Here is a 20186-nt window from a genome sequence, read left to right on the forward strand (position 1 = left end):
AGTGAGTACAGTGAGTACAGTGAGTACAGTGAGTACAGTGAGTACAGTGAGTACAGTACATACATGACTGACTGACTATCTGAGTCCAGAGTACAGAGTACATGAGATATTGATGTGGCAATTCGAGCCACTGGAGTCGCTTGTTGCCAGGAATAGACGGGACGATGTACAACATAACACAAAACGAGACAAGACAAGGAAAAGAGATGAGAAAGGGAAAGGAAGGGAAAAAGGGACCCAAGGCAAGGACAGATACCAGGTCATCGACAGCCTTCTTAGCCCTTCGATATCAACAAGTTTGCAAGTTTGATTGCCCCCTTCACGGCCTGCTTGGTGCCAACTCGCCCTTGCCTGGCTCATGGGGTATCTCTCATTCTCAATCTCACTCTCGTTCCTTCACATGAACACTGTTCTCTCAGCCATCCCCAGAACAGAGAAGTGAGCGTGGTGTGTGTACTCACTTGGTCGCTCTCAAGACCACGCCTCCTCCCTCGGACTGCTCCTCCATTTTCGCTCTTCTCAAGAATTCGTTTCCCTCCCCAATTGCTGCCCGCCTAGAAACAATTTCATTATTTGGTCTCGTTGTGACTTTCATTCTTCAAAATCCCGTAGTGATGCCACTCCCTCGTTCCGTAGGGACAAAAGCTCCTTGGGCATTCTTCTCTCCTCACAATTCATCTTTGACATAATCGGTAGCACTGCTGACGGAGCTGCTGATTGCACTCGCCATGTCTTCGACGGAACTGCTGATCGCATCTGCAACTTGCGAGCCACTGTCTCCTGCAGCACTGGCCATAGCGGCGATGGCACTTCGGGCGCTCTCTACAGCCTCAGCGACTCTTGACTGAGCACTTTCCAATGCGCTCTGCTCCGGGCCATAGATGGCCTCAGACACCTTTGCTCGCACGCTCTCGGCCATACTCGCCGCCCCACCTGGCACATCTCCAACCACAGATGCAGCAGCAGATAAGTTATCAGCCAGTGCCGACGAGACTGATGAGTAAGAATCCGCAACAACACTTGTGACAGACTCTACCGTCCCAGTCGAAGTGCCGTATATAGCAGCGGAAAGAGCACCTTGTGCGCTCTTGGCCACGTCGGCAATCGAAGATTGGACCGCTTCAGTATATCCGACTGGAGTTCCGTAGATCGCTTCACTGATGCCAGCGCTGACCGACGAGTATGATTCAGCCATTGCAGATGTGGCCTGTTCAACGGACCCCTTCGTAGTGCCGTAGACCTGGACGCTGGCTGCATCAACGAGCGAACTGAGCTGCTCATTCACAGTGTCCAGGACTGATGTGACTTGAGGCGGTGGGGTAAAGTAGTCGGATGCGACAGAGGACACAGAAGACGCCACGGACGAGGCGGATTCGTAGGCATCACTGGCAAGGCTTGATGCCGAAGCGTAGCTGTCGTAGTACGCAGAGCTGAGTCTGTTCATCACTGACTCAGTGAAATCGGGCTCTTTCCCCACGACGAGTTCGGAGACAAACGATTGAACAATGACAAACTTGTCGTTTGCATAGTCGGTGACTTGGGCAGAGTACTCGCCTGCCTGGGTGGCCCATTCGTCGTAGAACGGTTTCGGTGAACCATAGATTTGCTCGCTAGCTTTAGACACCAAGGCTTCCCAGTTTTCCGAGGCGACACTCGACAAGGACTCGATAGTGCCCGTTGATGTACCATAAACAGCGCTACTTGCAGCAAAGCTAGCAGCAGAGAGCGAGGAAGAGGCCGCCTGCACGGCAGCATCGTACTGAGACGAGATCTCGTTGAGCACACGTGGTGCCGGCGAATCTTGATTTTTACCCAATGCCGAAGATGCGGATCCAAGCATGCTTGACATTTGAGCCGCGGCGGCAGAGGTGGCAGCATCGTACCGTGAGGAAGCCTGGTCCAACACACTCTGGTGGTACGGAACAGGAGTGCCGTAAATTGCAGTGCTTGCAGCATACGAAGCCGATGAGAGCGAGGAGCCGGCGGATCCGATGGCATTGGAGTACGCTGCCACTGCGTCATCCCATAGACTGTACCCTGGAGTGGCTGCTGAGCTGATTGACGATTTGTACGCATCGAGACTGGCTGCGGCTGCAGAGGAAGCAGCAGCGTACTGAGAGGTGGCCGCATCAATGAGGCTCTGATATGCTGGAACCGGGGTTCCATACATCGCAACCGATGCAACACTCGACATGCTGCTCAAGACAGGAGTGGGCGTGCCATAGATCGCGCTAGACGCAGCCTTGACGAAGTCGTCGTATTGTTCATGAGCTAAACCGATGGCAGCATAGTAATTCTTCCGTGCTTCCTGAAGATACCGCTCACGAGCGGGAGCTGGGGTCGCACCAACAGCAACCTTCGCCTTGGAATATTGTTCCGATGCTGCAGCCAAAGAATTCTGCAGAACCGAAGAAGCCAACGAAGACACGGAAACCAAAGGATTCGTGGTCGGAATGGCGTTCGAGGCTCCCTTACTCAGCGAAGAATATTGGTTGGAGGCGGCACTACGAGCCGAATCAAGTCTGGTACTGGCCGCGTCCACCGCACCCGAATATGCTGAATCAATAGAAGAAAACATCTGTTCGTGAACGGGTTTGGGCGTCCCAGAAATCTGTTGGGAGGCAACTGACTTGGCCGCGCTGTAATGGTCTCCCGCTCGGCTCACAGCGTCACTGTAGAGAGAGCTGGCTTGCTGGAGGAGCGAATCAGTCACTGGAGTTGGAGTGCCATAGATGGCGGAACTCGCAGCAGCCACCGCCTGGTCATACTTATCATACGCAACACTGGCAATGCTTTCTGCTGTTCCTTGGGGTGTCCCGTACAGCACGCTTGACGCAGCAGCCAAGGCACTTGCGTAGTGTTCGCTGGCAACCGAGGTCATGCTCTCCGCGGTTCCTGGAGTCGCTCCAAACATTGCTTCGGAGACCGCTCGTGTAACTTCGGCATATCGATCTCCAGCATTGTTGATGATGTTTTGCACCTTCTCAGAAAAGGTCGAATCTTCATTGTCTTCGAACACATCATCCAGAATGGGAATGGAGCCTTTGACCTCCTGCGCCATGGCGCCAGCAAAGACCTTGGATGACACCTGACTGGCACCGGAGCTTACAGTGGACGACACAGAGCTGGCTCCTTCTTCTGCTCCAGAGATGATCGACGATGCCAACGTGGTGGACGGTGATGCAAGATTCTCCACAAACGAGGAGACGGAGCTGCCAACACGATCCGTCGCAGAAGCGGCGGAGTCTAGGACTCCTTCAGCCAAACTTGAGCCGGACGATGCTGCCTGAGGAAGGGCGGTCCCGGCAGCCCCGGCCCCAACACCTGCTGCTGCCGAAGAAGCGGCTTCATAGGCATTCGCCACTGATGTTTCGAGTTGGGACGCCATGGACTTCACCGAATCTGATGACAAAGCTCCTGCAGCAGATGACGCCTGCGAAGCGGCTGCTGCTCCCACGTCACTTGCTTTTGAAGACGCCGACTCGAAGCTGCCAGTACTGGTGCCTTTGACTGCGGACGAAACGGACGAGGCTGCACCTCCAACAGCTTCGCTTGCTTGAGATAAGACAGATTGCGCCGATCTTACGCCTTGGGCGGTTGCACCCTGAAGCTCAGCTGCTAGACTCGAGGCAGCAGAGACAGCTTCAGCGGGGACGCTTCGTGTCTCGAAATCATCCGTGGCATCCCGGGCCTTTAGCTTCCATTGTGCAACACCTTTCAGCCTTACCAGCTCTTTGGCGGCATCTTCGGTCATGGCCATGCCTTCTTCCAAGATTTGTCGGGCAGCAGCGACCGCCTGTTGTGTATCTGGATGCTCCATGGCAACATTCCGAACCTCGTCCTTCCATTCGTCAAGTTGCCTTCGGACCTCATGGAATTTCTCCCAGTGTTTGTAGGTGACGCCCTCCATCCATGCCCAACGCATGCCCACCTCTTGAAGGCCAAGATCTTTGATACCATCCAAGACTTCCAGAGTCGAGGCGGAGGCGGCGGCAAGGCGCTGGACTAAAGCAGTCTCAAAGCTCTGGGCCCAGTCGCGCACATTTTTTGCACGCTCCTTGATCTCGACGCCCGACGTTCTGATGGCGGCTAAAATGTCCTCCGCCGCCTTCTTGACCTCCTCGGCACTCGCATCATCAGGGAGGGACGCAATGGTTGACTTGGTTTTCGCTTTGACGTTCTCCAACTCGTTCTCCACTGTCTTTTCCAACGCGGTTTGCAATCTTCGACCGACTCCATCAATATCGCTCTTGACAAGGCTGCCGACTATGGAGGCGACCCTCTCGCGAAGGTCGTCGCTCCCTTTGTCGGCTGCTACAGCGAATTTCTTTTGCCAGTTTTGGAGGTCTTCGGAAATCTTTTCTTCGGTAGCAATCTCAGGCGGCGGTCTCACAGGCGGCTGGACTGTTGACTGGGGCTTTGCACCGGTTGCCGTCGAGGATGCCAGGTCATCGGACTCGAACATTGCGTAGACGTCATCCATTACGGCTGTTGCAATGGGAGTTGTGGCTGTTGGGGATCCAGATGCCGACCGTGTTTCATCAACTTCGTCCATGGCAGCCTTCAATTTTCGGCTCTCCTGGTATTTGGCAATTCTCTCGTTGATCATGACGAGCTGAGGTCGGACGTTGTCAATGTACAAGCCCTTCAGGAATGGCCACAAAGTTCCATCCACGAAGATGACCAGCTCAGACCACGTATGTCGCGCCAATGGATATGCGGTGTCGGCGACGAACGTCTGGGTAGAGTTGTAGGCAGTCTCGAGATGAGGCCTCGCATACTTCGCAGAAGGAAGGACATGTTCGTGATAGATCTTGTAGGCTAGATCTCGGGTCGTGGTATAGTATGGTCCGATCAGACTCCTTGCTTTTTCCACATGGGGAGCAACGTTCGTATTATACAACTTGGCGGCGTTCCCTTGTGCAATGGTGATCTGTGGCACAACCGACTTCTCCCACTGGGCTTGCGAGTAGACCTTTGCAGCATCAATTTGTGGAGCAGCGTACTTCTCATAATTACGCCTGGCAATGAGTGAAGCAGGTCCAATCACCCGTTTGTTGACCAGGTCGGCGTAAGGTTGGGCCTTTGTGACATAGGGTGCTGCGTAGTCATCATAGTAGGGCTGTAGATGAGGTTGGGCATAGGCTTTTGCGGTCAAGTAGGATTTGCATATCTGAGGAGAGGTATCGGTGAGGTCCTTGGGCGTTGACGGACACCTGAATACGATGGTCAAGAGGGCATACCAGATGGTCAACCTGTGATTTGTTTAGCAGTGCAATGGTGTGCCGATGATCTGAGGGCATGTTACCTGGCAAGATTGTTGAAAGTCCAGAATGTCCAGCCCTGACGACGAGGCGAACTGCGCCGTGCAACATGGCCGATGGCATGTCCGTTGGGTCTGTCTTTCACACTTTCTATGGGCTTTCCATTCTCAACTACCGCCATCGCAGCGACGTGCGGGTGTTGAGGCTGTGAAAGAACTCTCCACCTCCAGGAAGCGATGTGGCTGCGTGATGATAACTTGTAGGGAACAAGTCTCTGCTATTGCAGAGATGTGCGTGAGTTGCCGTTCTGGATGAATTGAGAGCAGCAAAAGGAGTTCTGAGAGTAGAACGATGTATGCGTTACTACTGTGTAGGCAGACGAGGATTGGTGCTGAAGAGACAAGAGGAGATCGGGTACGCTGGACTATGAGCAGGGGAGGGTTTGTGGAGGTGTCGCAGGTTTCGAGGCCAACATGCGCCAGAAAGTTGCGTTCGAGATGTAGCAGAGAACAGGGAGCTGCAGCCACTGCGTCACTGCGTCACTCTCACTGTGCAACAACCAAGCCACCGACTGCGAGGTGGGCAAGATGATGGTGGTGGTATGTATCACTACTACTGCTACCGCTACTGATAAGCAAGCAGGATTCTGGTTGTATCATACCTCCAGGCTAAGGGCTTCTACTACGATCGCAGGTCTAACTGTACAAAGTAGATCGACAACGACAATCCACGATGCGGTGCAATGGGAAAATACTAGCGATAGAGGCCACAAAGGTTATGATGTAAGAAAGCACATGTTCCCGGCTGGCCCAGTTGTTTTGAAGCCAACCAACTGCTTATATCAATGCTGGTGATGGAGCATTTCTGCCTGGCTGTTGCTCCGCATGTGGCTGCCTGCGCCTCTTCTTATTTTACAGGTGAACAATTAATTAATGCTCAACCGGCGCAGTGGCTGCACAAGAACGTATTAGGGACATGTGACTGACATCCTGCGGTGCGGCACGTGACCATCCTGCGAATTACTGTCCAGAGTTGTGAGACTGCGTCGAACGCACTTCAAGATACTATCATATCAACGACAACGATACATCTGTCCTAACTCTTCATCCTCTCACCTCACTACACCATCTTCTCATTGTACCTTGTGACTCTTTTCTCTAGGCTGCCGTGACACTCGCTGCCTCCCTCATTTCGGCAAACATGACCTAAACCTGCCTCCCTCGCGAAATGACAATCTCTCAACACCCCCTCCGTGGCTGGTCTCTCAGCATCAGGCAAGATGCCCCTAGACGTTTACGAGAAACACCCTGTCGCTCTCGCTCGCGAAAGAGCCAAGGCAGAGGCAGCAGCGGCTGCCGCACATGATGAAGCCCAGGACTATTGCCGCATCTGCCGCGGCGAGGCTACCCCAGACCAGCCGTTATTTTACCCTTGCAAGTGCAGCGGAAGCATCAAATTCGTCCACCAGGAATGTTTGATGGAATGGCTGTCCCATTCTCAAAAGAAAAAATGCGAGCTTTGCAAGACCTCCTTTCGCTTCACCAAGATCTACGACCGGTCCATGCCAGCCACATTGCCCTTTCCTCTCTTCCTCCGCCAACTTGTACGTCATTCGCTGAAGGGGATATCTCGCTGGATGCGTTATGTAGCTGTGGCAATCATATGGCTGGGCTGTCTTCCTTGGTGCATAAGACAAGCATGGCGAGGTCTGTTCTGGCTAGCTGACGGAGGCTGGCTGAATGAGAAGGATGTCTACACCGCTGCAGAGATCGGTGCGAATGCTACTTCGACCTGGCCTGCTGTACAGTCTCCGGAGATCGCGGCTGTCAACTTCACGGTTCCGGAGTACCTCGAACGGGTGAAGCTGGTGTTTCCTCCCATGCAAGTGTCTCTGGCCGATATTGCTCGCGTGGTGTTTAGCCAAGGTTTGATCGGCAGGCTTCTGCAACTTGTCTTCTCTCTGGTCATGCCTCTTCCGGTCCATAATACTGGCTCAGCCAACGTGTCCAACGCGTCGTCGCCATTCTTCATGTTGGAACGACCTCCATCTGTTCTATCAGACGTTCAGTTCCTGGCAAATTGGTCCCCATCTCCTGCGATCAATAATGCAACCGTTGATATCGTGGAAGGGCAATTGATTTGCGTTCTCCTTGTTACAGCCTTCATTCTTGTCTTTCTTATACGAGAATGGGTGATCAATCAACAAAATATCCCCAATCTACCTGATGCCGACCTCGCCGAAATCCCCCAACCCGCATTCGTTGCACAAAATGAAGCGGGCCCGGTTGTGAACCTGCAACCTCCGAATCCTCAAGACGTTCCGGGGATAGCAGGCGAGGGCAATCTTGTCGCTTCGGAGAATGAACAGCGACCTATTGCTATACCGACGGCACGGCGAGCTCTCACTGATGATAATATCTTGAACGTGGTCGAGGCCGGGTTTCAACGGCCGGAGCTACCTGTACGATCACAGAGCTTGTTGACCAATCATGACTCCGCTCCAGATCATAGTGTTGAGGAGACTCCCGGGGAGAGCAGCGCGGGGTTGACTGATGATCACGACTCCATACCATTCAGACGACGTAGTCTGAGCAATTCTATGCTTGTTCAGGGAGGGTTTGAGGTGGCGCCGAATGGTGAAGTCGGCAATTTGATACCCCAGGATAGATCTCTAGCCGGACTCGGAAGCGACTCGCCCTCTGACAGCCTTTTACATACTCCCGATTCAGCGCCACTGGGAGACTCTGGGAGTCCAAAGGTCGAAGAATCTTGGGAACACGCTGCAGAAACCCTGAACACAAAGTTATTGATTGCGGAGGCGGCAGAAGCCATAGATGAAAGTGGCCAAGATATACTCCGTCCCAGAACGAGAGGGGAAGATACCGAGTCGGATGGACCAGCTGTACCCACACCGGACTCGAGTGAAGCAGGACGCTCTTCGACACGGGGCGAGGACCAAAGCCCTGTAAATGGCAGTATTCAAGGCACCCTACCACCGCCCGAGGAGCCAACAATTCTAGGGAGATTATCACAATGGCTTTGGCATATCGATGACTCGATCAATGATCCCATTCTCGCCGAAACTGAAGACTATGGACGCGTTCAGGATGATGAGGAAGTTGTGGAAGGTGTACTCCCGGAAGCTCCTTTCGTACCAAATCACAACCGCGAAGCCATCCAAGCTGGAGGCGCCGCCCTTGAGGAAGTACAAGCTCGGGAACCAGACTTTTTCCTGGGTGTCGATCTCAACGATCAGAATGGTGCCGAGGACGGCGAAGATCTCGACGGCGTTCTCGAATTGCTCGGCATGGAAGGCCCCATCTTTGGCATGTTTCAAAATGTCGTCTTCAGTCTCTTCCTCATCATGGTTACTCTAACAGCCAGTGTTTGGTGTCCCTATATCTGGGGTAAGATTGCCCTTCTGGTCATGTCCAACCCGTTTGGTATGCTTGTCAAGGCGCCACTATTCGTTCTGTCCAAAATGGCGGACATAGTGTTTGACATGATCTTCTTCATGGCGGGACTGGGTGGTTTTGTCCTTGCCCAACCTGTCAAGCTCATCAAAGCCATGAGTATGCCATTCTTCCCGGCCCTCAGCAACGTCCTCAATCCTGCTCTGCTTGAAGGCTTGACCCTAGATCTCACCCAAAAGAGCGGCGCACGCCTGGAAAGAACGTTATCTGGGGCAGCTCTTCATCTGAGACCGGATCTGCCGACCTTCTCTATGGTATCTTACCAAGCTTTGAAATCCTTCAAAGCATCATTTAGCAACACGTTCGCTTGGATTCTCGCCTCGGCTCTCCGTGTTCAGGAGTTGACGGCCACGGAGTCTCTAACTTTCCCCTCGATTGTTGCAGCATGTGGAGAATTTCTCAGATCAGCTCCAGGGAGAATTTCGAGCCTCGGGACGCTTGGCATGGCTGCGCTGCGGAACCTACCCAAAGACTTGACCTCCGTTTCTTCTGCAAAAGGAGATGAGGTGGATTATTCGTTGGTCGAATGGAGTACTGAGGATCGGATCCTGACCATCATTCTTGGGTACGCGTTTTTCGCAGCTGCTGGCATTGTATTCCTGGAACTTGCTCATGTTCTCCTGGGCCTCCAAGAGAACGAAAGGGTCGAAGGCTATATCGCGGACTGTCTTCGCCAAGCCGGAGGCGTGATGAAAGTGATTGTCATTATCGGAATAGAAATGTTGGTCTTTCCGCTCTATTGCGGACTCCTTCTCGACCTGGCGCTCCTGCCTTTGTTTTCCAACGCCACCGTTGCCGGCCGAATTGGCTTCATCATCAGAGCGCCGTTTACTGGCATCTTCATTCACTGGTTCATTGGCACCTGCTACATGTTTCATTTCGCCCTGTTTGTGTCAATATGCAGGAAAATCATGAGGACGGGAGTTTTGTACTTTATCCGAGACCCGGACGATCCCAACTTTCATCCTGTGCGCGACGTTCTTGAGCGTCCTATTCCGGCGCAATTGGGGAAAATTGCATTCTCCGCCTTGGTCTACGGCGGCCTGGTGATTGTATGTCTGGGTGGTGTTATTTGGACCCTGGGTGGTGTGAATGGCATCTTCCCTATTCAATGGGCCACGGCGGAACCAAAATTGGCGTTCCCAGTGGACATCATTTTCTACAACTTTATGCTTCCATTTATTCTACGAAAGGCCGAACCCTCCAAAAAGATTTCGGCCATGTACAAGTGGTGGTTCCAGGTATGTGCGAAAGCCTTGAGATTGACCGACTTTCTCTTCGGCGAGCAGCGCGAGGAGGAAAAGTACAGCTCACCAAAAGGGTCCTTCTGGGGGTTGTTTGGGAAAGGCAACGCCAACCCTGTGCGGGACGGCGTTTATGTTCGAGCACCTGCCTCCGACTCTGTTCGCATACCCAAAGAACGGAACGTCTTCCTAGAAGTCACGGAGCAAAATGACCGTGTTGATGGGCTTCCTGATCTGGAATACGGCATCCATGGCAGTAAAGATGAGCGCTTCACCAGGGTCTATCTCCCTCCAAAATTCCGAGCGCGAATTGCAGCCTTCATTGTCCTCGTGTGGTTGTTCGCCGCCTCGACAGGAGTGGCATTTACGATTGGTCCTCTATTGGTTGGTCGAAAGGTGACTCAGTGGCTTTCCCAATCGACCAAGCCGCCCAACGATTTGTATGCTTTTACTATCGGCATTCACATCTTTGCGATACTGGGCTACGCTGCCGCTTACGCTCGGTCCATTCGAACCAATGTCAGAACCAAGGTCCCACAGTGGTTCGGTCCACAGATTCTTTCCTCGATACAGTATGGTCTGGGGCTGACATATTTGGGGTTGTACACTCTGGTCATCCTGCCTTTTGTCCTGTCATTGATCACAGAGCTGTACATACACGTTCCACTGTTCACATATTTGGAAATGCGTCAAGAGAAAGCTACAGCAAGCAGTGTCTCCACCCAGCCCGTTGCCACCATCTTCATTCTGCAGTCCTGGACGATTGGACTCCTTTACCTCCGACTGCTTCTCAGATTGTTCTCACACCAGGTGGCCGAGGATTCACAGGTAGCTTCCGCCCTGCGTGCCATCACTCGGAACGGGTACCTCAAACCCGATATCCGACTGGCGAGTCGCGCCTTTGTGCTTCCCACCAGCATCATTTGCCTCGGTCTGCTCGGCCTTCCTCTTGCGTATGCAAAGGGTGTCATTCTGTTGACGGGACTCGACGACCCGGAAGCCCAGATGCGCTTGTATCGAATGGCGTATCCAGCCGTCCTGGGCCTCATAGTGCTCTGGTTAATGATGATGGGGTTGCAACGTCAGCTGGCGAGCTGGAGGGCCAAGATTCGTGACGAAGTTTACCTCATTGGCGAGCGACTGCACAATTTCCACGAGTCCACGGCGCAGAGAGCTGAGAATGGAAAAGGGAAGGAAAAGGCCCTCTAGGGGGTATGTTCGTCCAGTACAGCTAGATAGTCTTCAATCAGCATTGCAAGCGCCTCGAGCGCTAGATCCTTGAAACGTCGATAAGGGCGAGATATCTCTTGCTTACGTCTGATATGTCCAATACCTTGTAGCCGGTGGTGGAGGGAGAAAGAATGGTCAATACTCCAATAGCCAGAAAGAAGTAATATGAAGTCACGCCGAGCAGCTGCTGACTGTAGGGAATCCTCTCCCTCTCATATATATATATATACGAAATACCTATGTTGCTTATTAGGAGCACGTCTAGTCCAGCATGAGATTGCTGTGAGTTCTCCAAACTTCGATAGTCTTACTGAGGGCAAGCCTGTCCATGATGCCTCCTGTGAGGTCTATCCATCCCTGACTACGATAGTGCAATATATCATTATATCGGAAACAGGCGGCGTCTCGATGGTGATCACCTGACCAACAATATCATGATGGCATCTATATCGACGACACGATGAAGCCTAGACCCTCTTTCTCTCCCTTTTCCACCTTTATCCTGCGTGATTCTTCTTCGGCCGGATACACGCATCACACTCAACCAGCAGAATTTGAAAGAATGGCATCGTCATCCACGGCCAGCAAGCCCAGCGTGGGCATCCTCTCCATCGGCGATATGGGCATGGGCATTGGTCGACTCCTCCGCCATCACGACTACGCAGTCTACACGGTCGCCACGGGACGAAGGCAAGCACCCCCTTTGAGTTATTCCGTTCTGACAAGCCCAAGCCCAAGCCCAAGCCCAAGCCCAAGCCCATCGCTGCGATTCTTGGTGATGGCACTCTTTGCTGAGACCTTGCACCGTGAAGCCAGCACACGCTCGACCGGATCAAAGTTGCGCAGATCACAGCTCTGGCCTCGGACGAAGAACTCGTCGCCGAGGTCGACATCCTATTGAGCATCGTGCCTCCGCGCGACGCAGTGGCGACGGCCCGCCGGGCCCTGGAGGCGTGTCATTCGGCGCCCGCCATCAAACGACGCGGTGAAAGCAAAGGCACCGCGGCGCCGAGTCTGATCTACATCGACTTGAACGCCATCAGTCCGCGCACGGCGCGCAGCATCGCCTCCCTCTTCACCAGTCCTACAACTACTTCGACGGCGTCTCCCTCGTCGCCAACCAGCCAGCTCTCGATCGCGCGCTCGTTCTCGTTCCACAGAACAGAATCGGAAGTCGAGCCGCAGCAGCCTCCCATCTCCATCAATTTCCTCGACGGCGGCATTATCGGCGGCCCGCCGTCGCTGCGTGAAGACAAGTCCTGGAAACGTCCGTCCATTGTGATCTCCGGCCCAGAGATCGCCGAGCTGCTCGATGCGTCTCTACGGGAATTACTGAATGTGAAGATCGTCGGCGACGCCATTGGGCCGGCGTCGGCCTTGAAATCGTGTTTCGCCGCCCTCTCGAAGGGCACCATCGCCTTGTCCATCTTATCTTTCACGACCGCTCATAGCTGCGGCGTGCTTCCGGCTCTGAAGGAGCATTTGGCAGAGTTCTATCCCGCGATCCTGGCCTTTGCGCGCGCCGGGCTGACGTCTATGCCGCCCAAAGCTTATCGCTGGGTCGACGAGATGAGACAGATCAATGAGACTTTCAGTCTCGAGGGGGTTTTCAGTCCGGATGTTCTGGGCGATGATGGCGGCAATCACCATCATCATGACGGGGCGTCGCAGTCCGCTAGTCAGGTCTTCGAGGGCGTGGCGGAGATATATAAGCTCATTGCGGATGATACTGTGCTGGGAGAAGAGAGGACGGAGAAGCGCAAGAGGGGGACCAATGTCGAAGATGTCGTCGAGTGTGTTCGTGAAGGCATTGCGCGGAAGAAGAAGAAGGGCGAAGGAGAGGGAAACCTGGATGCCACTTGGAGAGGGAGTTGGGCTTGAGGTTCCGAGACCGCAATACTACTTACTACCTTGGTATGCAGTGTAAGGTAGTACTTGCAGCAGCTGACTTGGCTACGAGGAGAGCAATGGCACTCACGAAGAGAGAAGAGAGAGGTATAATGACTAGGTATTCACGGGAAGACAGGACTGTAGGTGCACTTGGTTTGTTTGGAGCAAGTATATTGGATATTTATTTTGGCCACTGTACATGACCCCAACAATATCAAAGCATCATTTGAATTCCGAGACACAATAACTCTGACTTCATATATGTTCTCTATCAAAAAATGAGTTTAGTGTTGAATTTCGTTTCTGGTTACTGATGAGTACTACTACGAGTAGTACATCAAGCAAGTTGATTTCCTTGGTTGCGCAGCCTTGATTCTGATTGTAGGCGTCGCCGAAGCGGCCGTGCGCCGTTGTCTTACTAACGCATCTTCCACTAACCCTTCAGATAAGATAAGGTACTAGTACATTGCAGGACCCCGTACAACTCCAAAAACCGAAAACCAAAAAAGACAAAAAAGAATGCAAGGTACATTTGGAATTGAGCCGAACTGAGATGATTGTTAGAATTGATGAGATCGATGTTTTGATCAGTGTAACTTACTGGGGGGGTCGAACCCCCAACCTTGTGGTTGCTAGGGGGTGCTAAGAGCCACACGCTCTACCGATTGAGCTACTAGATGGAAGTCAGAACTGATTCGAGTGTAAACTGGACAGGTTGAGACATACACCCGGCGGTAGATTGCAGGTATTGCAATTGTTGGGAGAAAGTTGAATTTTACAACACATATAGCTGAATTGATCTGGGATTCGTTGTCTGAGTTTTAGTGTCTTGGCAGGGGTGATTAGTACCTTAGGTACCTAGGTAGGTACATAAGCAGGCGGGCCTATGGTGGTAGTACTATTATTAATACCAGAGGTCTTGACACATGAAGAACTAATAACACCCCAATAGTATCTACTCTAAGGTATGTGTACCTTGTAGGTACCTAATGTATGCCAACCAAGGGAAAGGGTTTCTGTGTTTGCCCAGGTAGCTATGGCGCTTGTCAACTTCCCACAGGTTATCCACGATGTTCCGGAGATCATACTACAGTGAACGAACAGCGGAGGAGGGAAAATACAACGGGTCAGTTAACAGACGAGCAGAGCGTGACTGATCTGGGGATGCACCACATTATTTGGCCGGAGCACACAGTTCCCAAGTGGTTTGACTACACAGCGAGACAGGCAAGCTCGCAGGCTGGTCCTTGAGTACGTATACGGAGTACAGTATTTGGACTTAACCATCTGAAATCATGAGTTCCCACGACACGTCCAACACCGATGCCGACGGCTCGAATAAGAAGAAGAGGAAGAAGAATGATGATCAAACCACCAACGACAACAACACCAACGATGTCCACCACTCAGACTACGACCTGTCGACTCCGATCACTTCAACATCTGGCCTCCGGTCGGGCCTCACTTCTTATGGCGACGCCCATTTCTCCCTGTTTCTGCGCAAAGTCTTCATCAAAGCCCTGGGATACTCGGACTCGGCACTGTCGCTGCCCATCATCGGGATCATCAACACCTACTCGTCCTTCAACCCCTGCCACTCCACTGTGCCGCAACTGATCGAGGCCGTCAAGCGCGGCGTTCTCGCTTCAGGCGGGCTACCCGTGGACTTCCCCACGATCAGCGTGCACGAGAGCTTTTCCAGTCCGACGAGCATGTACCTCCGGAACCTGATGAGTATGGACACGGAGGAGATGATCAAGGCCCAGCCGGTCGACGCGGTCGTTATGATTGGTGGATGCGACAAGACCGTCCCGGCTCAACTCATGGGTGGCATCAGCGCCAATAAGCCTGCTTTGCCGCTGATCACGGGCCCAATGATGCCTGGGTCTGTCGAGGGCGTCCGGGTGGGCGCTTGCACGGATTGCAGGAGTTACTGGGCGAGGTACCGCGCGGGAGATGTCGATGTGGAAGATATCATGTCAGTGAACGAGGAGCTGGCCCCGACAGGCGGCACTTGTGGGGTCATGGGCACGGCTTCAACTATGGCCTGTGTGACCGCTGGCTTGGGGCTGCTTGACCTGCGGGCTGGGGCGACGGCGGCTGCAGTCAGCTCGGCTCGACTGAGAGTCGCAGAACAGACTGGCCGCAATGCCGTCGCTGTCTTGAGGATGGAGCACATGCGCCCGCAAGAATTGCTTACGCGGGAGAGCTTCTTGAATGCCATCACAGTGCTGCAGGCCATCGGTGGGAGCACGAATGCTGTGGTTCACTTGATGGCCATCATCAACAGACACCCTGGAGTGGCGGGCACTATTAATCTCAAGACGTTTGATGAGATTGGGAAGAAGACTCCTCTGCTGGTCGACCTCAAGCCCAGCGGCGACAACTACATGACCGACTTCCATAACGCCGGCGGAATGCTGGCCGTGATGCATACCCTCAAGCCATTCCTTCATCTCTCTGCGAGGACCTATACTGGGCAAACGCTGGGCGAGTTGCTCGACAGCACATCATTCAAGTCCTTCTCATATTCCCAACAGATCGTCCGGCCTCTGGATGATCCGCTCTACCCCCGCTCCAGTCTCGTCGTACTATACGGCAATCTCAGTCCTAATGGAGCCGTCATGAAAGCTTCAGCTTCGAAGAACCGCAACCTGCTCCAGCACCGCGGAAGAGCTTGTGTGTTTGAGAACAGTGCCGACATGGCCAAACGTATCGACTCGCCCGATCTTGAAGTAGACGCCGACTCGGTGCTGCTCCTCAAGAGTATAGGTCCGGTCGGGAATCCAGGTATGCCCGAGGCAGGCTTGATCCCTATACCGCAGAAGCTGGGCAGACAAGGAGTCGCCGACATGTTACGCATCAGTGACGGGAGGATGAGCGGCACTGCCGGAGGGACCATTGTACTGCACTGTTCACCGGAGTCTGCGGATCTGGACTCTGTGTTTGGTGTCGTCCAGTCAGGAGACACGATTGTGTGCGACGTCGAGAACAGGAAGCTGTCCCTTGAGCTTGACGATCACGAAATCAGTCAAAGAATTGCCGAACGGAAAAGGAGGGCGGAAGATATATCCTCTTCGAAGACAACCCATGGTCCAACCTCTGGCAGGAGGGAACCCTGGTTAGAGAGAGCGCATGTACGAGGATATCGTGGTCTTTACGAGCGAGAAGTCAACCAGGCTCATCTGGGTTGCGATTTTGGATTCCTGACCGCACAAGGGCCGACGCCCAACGAAACATCATCGTGAGGCGGAACCGCGTCTAACCAAATCAATGTTCCTGCTCCTTCGCAGTTAATGCTATCGGTTCACTGGATTGAATCTGGCCATCAAACAGCGTCTTCGTCTCAAGGCATTCAATTCAAATATACTCGACCCAGCCATGCTTACTCTCGAGGAGCAGTCACTGACCATATCTAGCATCCGAATGATGGTTGTGTGTCTTCTCGATATCACTCCAAAAACGCTTACATATTGAAACTTCGGATAGCCAAGGCTGTCGCACACCTATTTCCTCAAGGGGCACTTGCTGAGTACGAGAATCGTCCAACAACGCACATCCCTGCAACGAGGCGCGGAAATGCCGGAGTGAGAGGATCCATTTCGACCATGTTTGGTCCTGTCACATCGTCTTCTCCGCGGCGACGTCTTCCAGTGATGCACTCCCAATGTGGATCTTCATTGCCACGTTGGTCGAAGTTGCCCGAAGTTCATGACCCAAGCATTATGAACCTGTTGCCAGATCAGGTCTGGGAAAAAGGAAGGCCAGGTGAAACGAGAAATACTTGTCTAGTGCAAAGGCAAGGCAAGATATGTCTCTTGTCTCATGACCCGACCGAAAAAAGCCCTCCAATGAATCTAAGCGAAAGTATATATCACAGATGTAGTGTCATGACAGGGTATCTACACTAAACAATCCTTGCAGGACTCCCCTAGTCAAGGTATCTTCTCATCAAATATGGTATACATTCTTCTCCTTTTTGTGATTGATTGCTTTTCTTCTACCAATCACTGGTCTTCTTCAATTTCTCATTCTGGATGACTTCCACCCAGTAATCATCCGGGTCCAGAACGAAGGCGACGTTCTTCATGCGGCCATCGGTCAGCCTCTTCTTCCAGTTGACCTTCTTGTCCTCCATGAATTGACACGCCTTGTCCAAATCATCGACACTGATACAAATATGTCCGAACCCCTGCGGCTCGTCGTTGCCGTTATGGTACACCTTGCCCTCCTGCTTCTCGGTACCATAGTTCCACGTCAACTCGAGCAATCCTTCCTTGTTGGCCAAAGGATTCACTCCGTTCGGGGTATCTTCGGGCTTAGGAACCTCAAAGTCACCAGGATAGCCCAAGAAATAAAGCGTAAATCCGGCCTCCTTCTGCTCCGACGTGCGCAGCAGCGTCATGCCCAGCACGTCCTGGTAGAACTTGAGACTCTTTTCGGGGTCCTTGACGCGGATCATGCTATGGTTGAACCGATACGCCGAGGTGTCTGTGGTGGTGATGTCTTTGGTCTCGTCGACGTTCTTCTGCCCGATGATCTCGACCCAGTAGCCGTCCGGGTCGAGCGCGAAGGCGATGCTGCGCATGCGCCCGTCCGTCAGCTTCTTCTGGAACTTGTAGCCGGCGTCTTCGATGCGTTTGCACGCGGCTTGGATGTTGTCCACGCTGACGCAGATGTGGCCGAATCCTTTGTGCGGGTCTTTGTTGCCGTTGTTGACGCTGAACGACGGGTCGCTTTCGCTGCCGTAGTTGTGCGTCAGCTCGAGCACGCCTTCACGGTCCGTCCAGTGAGAGCCGGGGGATGCGGAGTTGGGACCGTCGTAAGCTAGAGATGTGTGGTGTCCGTCAGTATTAAGGTCATTGGGAAATGACTGCTCGCACCTCGCAAGGAAGAACTGGGGAGTGATAGATAGCTAGGGTGTCTTACCCAAGAAGTAGAGGTCGAATTTGTTCTCAGGATACTCGATCTTGTTGATCAGGCTCAACCCCAGTAGGTTGTAGTACTCGATTGATCGCTTGGGGTCTTTCACCCGCAGCATCGTGTGGTTGAACTTCCATTTCGACTGGTCGACCATGGTTGCGTAGGTTCTCGGTGTGCTGGCGGATGAGACGGAGAGTTGTCGGGCAAGTTGCTGTAGTCGCGGTTTGATGGAGAATCGAGATAGAAGCATTGACTACCGGGTAGTTTTGTCGAGGAAGGATGGAGGTGTAGGAGGAATGGTCGACTAGTAGTAGTAATGGGCGATTCGAGTCTGCGGGCGCAAGATTCCAATTTCGGCTGGATGATGCTTCCATTCACTTCGCCGGGGCTTTGAGATGGAATACTACTACTGCCAGTGTGGACTAGTATTTGGAGGGGGATATAGTGGGATTTGGAGAATCATATGACGTGCAGTGGAGGGGAAAATACCAGGTAGGTACCTAGCGACCAGGTACATAAGTTAGTGGGCTCTAAGCAGTCTACTACTGTCTATAGACGGGGTCTTATAGGCGGAGAGTTGCCGCGAATGGGGAACTCCCCCTCCCTAACCCCCTGCTCTCGGGGTCGCTGTCACCGTCTAGCCCGAGATTAAGTTACTGACGGCATATTGCATCCCGAGCAGATAATCTATAGGTTGCAGCGGGGAGACCGGTTCATGGGGGGTTGGTTTAAGGAGAAGAACAGCTAGGAGAAGAACAGCTATAGTCGTTCTCATCTGATTGATTGGGGTCCAGGTATATGTGATTTATGCACTGCAGGACTCTTTGGATATGCAGTTGAGCTAGCTTGACTGCTTCATCGGTGCAGAACTTCATCTGTCGAGTCGAGGTCATTGAGGCGCCATGTGTCCTGGCCTTTGCTCTCTTCGGCGCTCCAGCATACGACCGAGCCTGGTCAGATCTCAGCCATCACTGCTCCTGGACATGCCAACTGAGGACCATCTTCACTGATAATCGCAATATGCTTTTTAAGATGTAACGGACAGGATTCACTCATTGCTCACGGCTTGCACAATGGCTCCTGCGTCTCCTTGGTCTAGATCGTCCAATGTGCCCATATCTTCCGCTGCAATGTCAAACCCATAAACGTCCGCATTCTGCGTGATCCGCTCTGGATTGTCGCTCTTGGGCAATGGCACCCAGTCCTTCTGCAGGCAATACCGGATCAGGATCTGCGCAGTTGACTTGTTGTATTTCCTGGCCAGGTCAACTAGAGTCGGGTCGTTGGCCTTGTAATTCCGGACGAGAGGCGAATACGCTTCGATGACGATCCCGTGTTTTTGGCAGTAAGAGGTGATGGTACGTTGTTGGCACCAAGGATGAAGCTAGAATCTCCTGGTCAGCCTGTTGTTCCTTCTCTGACCTTCTTGTCGCAGGGTCAAACCGGAGCACAGGGAGTCAACAAGTCTCCTGGTGCAACCTGCACAGAGACAAAAAACAGGGACAGTCACATACCTCGATCTGATTCACATGCGGCGGCCACACCTTTGCATAACTCTTCATTTCCTCGATATGTCCCACGCCATAATTGCTCACGCCGATGCTCTTTGCTTTGCCCTCCTCGTACAGCTTCTCTAGAGCCAGCCACATCTCTTTCCGCGCCTTGCTGCCTGCGTTGGGGCTGTGTATAAGAAACAAATCCACGTAACCGCCCGAATCAATCTTTTCCACGCTGTCTAGACATTTCTGGTACGATTTCTCGACGCTGCCGCCCGCGGAGAGGATCTTGGTGGTGACGAAGATTTCCGAGCGCGGAATCCCCGACTTCTGGACCGCTTCGCCCACTTGCGTCTCGTTGGCGTAGAATTGCGCCGTGTCGATGTGTCGGTAGCCGACTTCTAACGCGGTGAGGCATGACTGCACGCAGACTGAGGCCGAGGACTGGTACACGCCGAACCCGAGGCGGGGGATGCGCACCGAGGACTTGGGGAGTGGCAGGGTGTCGGAGAGCGACAACGAGGGCATTGTTGTGGAAACCGGATCGGAGCAGAGGTCGGGTTACGAGAAATATGTGCAGCCAGAAGAAACAGTCTTTGCATTTCTTGTGGTTGATCTTCTATTGCAATCTAGTCTTACAAATGTTCTGCCGGTCGTTGACATGTC

The 20186-nt window shown here is 53.0% G+C and overlaps 6 protein-coding genes across 6 annotated transcripts; 3 read left to right on the plus strand and 3 right to left on the minus strand.

Annotated features, from left to right (window-relative positions):
* Nucleotides 1-667: 667 nt before the first annotated feature.
* A1O1_04423 (uncharacterized protein) lies at nt 668-5445 on the minus strand (the record flags this gene model as incomplete). The annotated part of the gene is made up of 2 exons (XM_007725316.1): nt 668-5255; nt 5309-5445. 2 exons carry the CDS (start codon nt 5443-5445, stop codon nt 668-670), a joined length of 4725 nt encoding a protein of 1574 aa, XP_007723506.1.
* Nucleotides 5446-6543: 1098 nt separating this feature from the next.
* Nucleotides 6544-11190, plus strand: A1O1_04424 (uncharacterized protein; the record flags this gene model as incomplete). The annotated part of the gene is made up of 1 exon (XM_007725317.1): nt 6544-11190. The coding sequence occupies one exon, from the start codon at nt 6544-6546 to the stop codon at nt 11188-11190; it is 4647 nt and encodes a 1548-aa protein (XP_007723507.1).
* A 583-nt stretch (nt 11191-11773) lies between these two features.
* A1O1_04425 (uncharacterized protein) lies at nt 11774-13092 on the plus strand (the record flags this gene model as incomplete). The annotated part of the gene is made up of 2 exons (XM_007725318.1): nt 11774-11926; nt 12028-13092. 2 exons carry the CDS (start codon nt 11774-11776, stop codon nt 13090-13092), a joined length of 1218 nt encoding a protein of 405 aa, XP_007723508.1.
* Nucleotides 13093-14396: 1304 nt separating this feature from the next.
* A1O1_04427 (dihydroxy-acid dehydratase) lies at nt 14397-16349 on the plus strand (the record flags this gene model as incomplete). Its single annotated transcript, XM_007725319.1, has 1 exon — nt 14397-16349. One exon carries the CDS (start codon nt 14397-14399, stop codon nt 16347-16349), a length of 1953 nt encoding a protein of 650 aa, XP_007723509.1.
* A 752-nt stretch (nt 16350-17101) lies between these two features.
* Nucleotides 17102-18178, minus strand: A1O1_04428 (lactoylglutathione lyase; the record flags this gene model as incomplete). The annotated part of the gene is made up of 2 exons (XM_007725320.1): nt 17102-17928; nt 18031-18178. The coding sequence occupies 2 exons, from the start codon at nt 18176-18178 to the stop codon at nt 17102-17104; spliced, it is 975 nt and encodes a 324-aa protein (XP_007723510.1).
* An 894-nt stretch (nt 18179-19072) lies between these two features.
* A1O1_04429 (alcohol dehydrogenase) lies at nt 19073-20048 on the minus strand (the record flags this gene model as incomplete). The annotated part of the gene is made up of 2 exons (XM_007725321.1): nt 19073-19408; nt 19539-20048. The coding sequence occupies 2 exons, from the start codon at nt 20046-20048 to the stop codon at nt 19073-19075; spliced, it is 846 nt and encodes a 281-aa protein (XP_007723511.1).
* Nucleotides 20049-20186: the final 138 nt, after the last annotated feature.

The sequence above is a fragment of the Capronia coronata genome (assembly GCF_000585585.1).
Source record: "Capronia coronata CBS 617.96 chromosome Unknown acBCG-supercont1.3, whole genome shotgun sequence".
Classification (NCBI taxonomy): Eukaryota; Fungi; Ascomycota; class Eurotiomycetes; order Chaetothyriales; family Herpotrichiellaceae; genus Capronia; species Capronia coronata.